This window comes from Geotrypetes seraphini, chromosome 2 (assembly GCF_902459505.1).
Source record: "Geotrypetes seraphini chromosome 2, aGeoSer1.1, whole genome shotgun sequence".
Classification (NCBI taxonomy): domain Eukaryota; kingdom Metazoa; phylum Chordata; class Amphibia; order Gymnophiona; family Dermophiidae; genus Geotrypetes; species Geotrypetes seraphini.
The window spans coordinates 465,112,472-465,118,471 of record NC_047085.1 but is presented as its reverse complement, the minus strand read 5'-3'; the positions used below and the strand labels follow the sequence as shown (position 1 = coordinate 465,118,471).

General features: G+C 41.9%; 1 protein-coding gene across 2 annotated transcripts in view; it reads right to left on the bottom strand.

Annotated features, from left to right (window-relative positions):
- Positions 1–1,128: 1,128 nt before the first annotated feature.
- Positions 1,129–6,000, bottom strand: part of PTPRN2 (protein tyrosine phosphatase receptor type N2) — a 1,585,109-nt gene continuing 1,580,237 nt past the window's right edge. For both annotated transcript variants that reach the window (XM_033931599.1, XM_033931600.1), the window contains one exon: positions 1,129–4,378. Coding sequence is in view for 1 of the 2 variants with exons in the window: in XM_033931600.1 (XP_033787491.1) it covers positions 4,307–4,378 (72 nt within the window). In the remaining variant the exon portion in view is untranslated. The remainder of the gene's footprint in view (positions 4,379–6,000) is intronic.

Sequence of the window (6,000 nt, the reverse complement as noted above, 5' to 3'; positions counted from 1 at the left end):
ATGAATACGATGATATACATTGGCATCTAAATTGTGCTTGGCTAAAGTTTTGGTATGTTGGTATTTGCTGTTTGTAGATGATGCTGTAGTAGGGCATTGACGGCTGCGGCCATTAATAAATCCACAAATTGTCGAAGAACAGCGTGTCTGTGTAATATTTGCAAGGTATTGAGAGTGGGTGGGAGGCAACAAGTGTCGCGTGCCAATTTTGCTAAGGCCGGCATTGAACAGACTTATACTTGATTCAATGTAGGATGGGCTGGGGAGGGCATCAATGGGAACGCCACTAACTTGGACCATGAGGACGTTATTGGCCAGACTTTACGGCAGATATCCTGCAAACAACGGGATGGTTGGATAGGCTGGTGTGAGCTTAGATGGAAACTTCAGCAGTTGGAACCTAGGACAATACCAGGTGGACTTTAGTCTATGGCCCAGAAATATCAAAGAAGAGACAAGTTAACTTAATCATGTATTTTTAATGAGAATAACTAATGGGCAGACTGGATGGACCGCGCAGGTCTTTATCTGCCGTCATTTACTATGTTACTATGTCAAACACCAACAGGCGCCACTTCCAGAATCACGGTTCCCAAGGACCCTAGGCACTGGGAATATAGGGCGGGATTTTACAGGCTTACATTTCGGGCACCTAGGGTCCTTTCTGTATCGCGGCTAGCATTGACAAGTGATGCTGGAGCCCGCTGCTGCCCTCCTAAACACGCCCATTTCTGGGTTTCGATGTCACTAGGCACCATGGACCAGGGAGGCCACCTAGCGTCACCTCATTTTTTGGTTTGATTAGGTTTTAATTGGTTTTTAATGTCGCAACCAATTATCACGCCATTTAGAACCAATTAAAATCCTTTAGTTAGTCACCAGGAGGTCTGCCTTAGAGTGGAATGGGGTTAAACCAGTGGTTCCCAAACCTGTCCTGGGGGACCCCCAGCCAGTCAGGTTTTCAAGATATTTCTAATGAATATACATGAGAGAGATTTGCATATAATGGAAGTGAAAGGTATGTAAATCTCTCTCATGCATATTCATTAGGGATATCTTGAAAACCTGACTGGCTGGGGGTCCCCCAGGACAGGTTTGGGAACCACTGGGTTAAACAATGCTTAAGTTTGGGCCAGTGCTTGCAGGGCCCATGTAGCACTCTTAAGCTCAAGGCTGGTGTGGGGAAAAATGGGGGGGGGGGGGGTACTGCCTCATAGGAAGAAGACCCTCCTGCACGCTGAAGCACTACCTCCAAAATTCTTTTACTTTAGATGTGAGCCCTGTTTCCCAGCCTTCTTTGCTGCAAGTTTAATGATAGTTCTGTCCCTTTAAATCTCCTAACCTCTCTTAAATATATGCAATAAGAAGCCATATTTTTTTTGTGGGTAGGAGTTAAAGAGGGTAGGAGGTAGTAGAGCCTTAATGTTCCCACTTAACAGGTGATAATCACATTTAAGCAATGGGAAAAAAATGTCATCAGATTAAGTCCATGCCCACTGTATTTGGTGTTGGAAAAGTTTATAGCAAATGCATTGCAAAAAAAACCCCAGTGAACACTATTTTTGTTTATTACATCGAAAGTTGTGAAAGCAAAGGAAATGAAAAACACTCGTGATTAGCAAGAGTAAAACCTGAATGGTTCACCTGGCACAATTAGAAGCTTTCAAACAGTTTTTCAAGAAGTCTGGGAAAATTAAGAACCAAAATTGGAGTTCGTTTGCAATCTATTTCCTTCATTAAAAGCAAAATTACATGTTTCTGTCAGTCATTTTCATTCCCTCTAAAGCATGAACCAAATTATACGTACAAATTAAGCAAAATTACATTACTAGATTATTGGCAGAAAAAGGCTAATACTCGTGTGCCACTTTTCTACTGGGAGCAGAACTTAAATAAAAGTAAATCACTTAGTTTATTTATAGGATGTTCTAGTACTCTAGGATAAAACAATGAATTATTTGGAAGAATAATATGACCAATTTTTTAATCTAGTGAAATGATGCAGAATATTTTTGGGAAAGCACTGGCAATCTATACAGCCAGATAGATTCTCAAGCCATGAGGGACTAGGGAGCTGTTTCTTCCCCCTTTTATGGATGGCACTGAATGTGTAGCATTATAATATTAAAATACTAATTATTTGAAAGACATTACTTTCCAACCTATGCTTTTGAAATGAATTAAGTGCTTCTAAAGTGGTTTTGTACATCTATAAAGTTTTTCTTGCCTTTTTCTGCAGATCCTTGCACTTACTGTGTTCTTTTAGAACTAGATAATCCTTGCAGGATTCAGTTCCTTTGGCACACTGTAGCAATCCTGCCAATGGCTGGGCCGTAGAGAATGACATGGGGACAAATTTGTCCCCATCCCTGTGGGATCTCTCTATCCCTGCGAGTCCCCGTTCCATCATGTTCTGTCCCTGTGCCATTCCTGTAAGCTCTGCCTTAACCGCACAAGCCTCAAACACTTATGATTTTAAAGTGTTCGAGGCTTGTGCAGATGAGGATAGAGCTTGAAGGAATGGGACAGGGGAAGCGACAGAAGTTTCAAGTTTATTTCGGTTTGATATACCGCTTAAAACAATCCTAAGCGGTTTACATAAAAATCATACTTTAAAAAAATAATCTAAAACATGGGGAACTAATATGGACGAATTAAGACAATGAGGGAGACAACATAGGATAGGAAAGCTAAACAGCAAGGGTTACATCATTTCATAAAATTAAAAAAAATGAAACGGGGAAGGGAAAAAAACAAAAGGGAGTCGAATAAACAGATTCACACCCTATAGGCATCTTTAAAAAGAAAGGTTTTGAGGCTTACTTTACTTTTGGCAGCATTAGATTCTTGCCATTGCCGAGAAAATTGTTTTGTGGGGATGGGATAGGGTTAGAGAGATCCTATGGGGAAAAAAATTTGTCCTCATGTCATTGTGGCCACATTCAGAGAGAGGATACACCAAGTTACAGACACCTGACTTAAGTACAACTCATACTTAAGAACGTGGTTGCGGTTTCATTTGATTTCACTGAGCAATATTTCCAGTGGCACAGACTCCTACACTTCTGCTACCTTACAGGGAACACTGGTAGGGACAGTTGGCCCCGTTGTCAGCAGAGATAAGCAGCAAGAAAATTAAAATCTCCAAGTTCTGACTTACATACAAATCCAGCTTAAAAACAGCTTTAAAAACGTAACTCGTTCTTAACCCAGGGACTGCCTGTATCGAGTTTAAGGGACAAGTTGTATAACCCGGCAGAGATATTCTCATGTTCTTGGCATATACTCTAACTCGGATTTTCTTCCATTCATACACCTGCACCCCATGCTCTAAGCAGGATAGCGCATGGCCACACCTAAGACATCCTTGATTTACAGAGCTCAGTGTGATAAAAGGGTGAAGCTCATCAGGTAAATGAGTCAATGTAAACAAAGCTGGAGCTCCAATGTCGCTTTTGTTGCTCTCTGGGCTCCATTTACTAAGGTGCGCTAGCGTTTTTAGCGCACGCTAACCCCGCGCCAAGAACTAACGCCAGCTCAATGCTGGCGTTGGCGTCTAGCGTGCGCGGCAATGCGGTGCGGGCTAAAACCGCTAGCGAAGCTTAGTCAAAGGAGCCCTCGGAATAAGAGTGGTTCTGTAGTAGCCCCTTATCTTATTCATCTTATTTTGGACGGGAATATTTTGAATGTCCTCTGAATATTATAAACATTTTTTCCATCTTAGATATGAACGTGAACTTTCAAACAGTGAAATCTAGTTCCCTAAGGACTCAAATGCAATCAGTTGTCCTGTGCTGCCCCTTTGACTGATGTTCCAATGCATAGTTATATATCCACAATTAGATCTACATCTATAGATCTACATATAGATATATGAATACAGATATAAAGAGATTGTTTGTTTATCAGGATTTATTCATTACCTTTTTGAAGAGATTCACCATATAATTTCATTTTCAAGGAGATATACTGAACTGGTCCTGGCTTTGTCCCATTGCATGCATGTGAAGTCAGAACTACATCTCCCTGCATGCACCAGGTCTGGCTCAGCTTGCTCCTCTGGATTTGCCGCCGCAAGGCCACCCGGTCTATTGATACAGCTACAACTCTCCTCTTCTTCTCCCTCCCCCACTTTAACTGTTGAATTGTACTGGCCACAGAGGTTTTAAAAATCCTATTTCTATGCGGTTACAATAGATGAAGCACAGTTAAAGTCAGGTCACGGTTTCCAACAACATTTAGAGAGACTGACAGACTAAGAAAATAAGGAAATGATCCTCAGGGAGCCACCAGGAGCCTGGAACTCTCACTGTGGAAGTGCCTTTAGGATTGCATTCACTTCTTCCGCCACTGCTGTCAAAGCAAACTCAAACTGTTCCTGCAAAGAAAATAAGAACAATGTCACAATAATTGTCATAAATAAATGCAAAATCGCAGCACAAGATGCTCAACAAGATTTTAAGTTTTGTTTTCTGACATGTAAAGTTATAGGGAAGTTGGTCAAAAGACTTATGTGGATAAAATTGTCTAGGCATGTTTAGTGTGGATCAGACATGAAGGGGGAGAGGTTGGAGGTGTGGTATAGATAGGCTGAAATAAGAATTTCAGGAAAGATATTACAATGATTCCAAGGCTTCTTCATGAAAAGATGTTACAGTGTTATTATGATTTAAAAGGGATGCATTGAGAACCAACTCAGAAGCGCTAATTCTGTATTGTAACACCATTACAAAGCTTATATAAACCACTCTGAACTGACTCCTCCAGTCATTAGCAGCAGTATAAAAGCTTTCTATTAACAAAGAAGATGGAGCCTTCTCCACTATTCAGAGTAGCACACGAATCTCCTATCTCACCACTATTATATAACATCTTTATGACCACGCTGAATTTGATAATCGTCAGACCAGGAAAATGGCTCTTCTCATATGCAGATGATGGTAAGAGCGGATAGCGTAGCTGGTTTTAAGAAAGGTTTGGACAAGTTCCTGGAGGAAAAGTCCGTAGTCTGTTATTGAGAAAGACATGGGGAAGCCACTGCTTGCCCTGTATTAGTAGCATAGACTATTGCTACACCTTGGGTTTTGGCCAGGTACTAGTGACCTGGACTGGCTGCTGGGCTTGATGGTCTGACCCTGTAAAGCTATTCTTATGTTCTTATGTAAATCAGGATGTATGGAGATGCTCCTGGTCAATTAAGTTGCTTGTGTGGTGCTCTCTGGGGATATTCAGCAATACTTAACTGGACAGTGCCACTGAATATCCCCTCAAATCACCTCTGCTGAAACTGGCTAGTTTTTGAGTGGTCTGGGGGAGAGGTTAAGACTGAGTGTAAACTAAACCAGTTAGCAGTGATTTTCAGTCCACTAACTGGCTAAGTTGTGAGGTGAGTTAACTGGGCACCGATCTTTATATCAGCTGGTGCCTGGTTGACTTCCAAGTCAGTGCACAAACCCAGCACTGAATATCCAGGGTTAGTTCAGTTCGAATGGGAAGCAGCTTACCAGCTGGTTACCACCATGAGCTGAATATTGGGCCCTCGGTGAAAGAATCAATCCCTTTTTAGGAGGGTGATAATCTGGGAGGCTGACGGCTGCTACCCTAGTGAATTCTGAAGGTGAAGGGTGGCATAGACTTTCAGACTATGCATTTTGATTTGACATTATGGGGCTCAATCAAAAAGCTAAAATGTCCAGAAAACTGCCTAAGTCCTAATCGCTGGGATAGCCAAGTGCAGATAATCAAAACCCTTTTCCTGGACGTCGAGTGAGACGTTTCACCTGCTGTGTATCCAGAGTTCTGGGGGGCGTGCTGGGAGGCATATTATGTGTGTGTTTTGGACGGGTTTAACGTGGACGTCTTGTGGCGATAACTGAACCATTTCCAAGCTGTCCTGGATGGAACTTACATTTTCAGAGCTAGACCTGTATTAAAAGCATCTAAGTGCCAGAAAGGTACTCCAACTGATCAGATGACCACTGGATACATTATGGTATGACC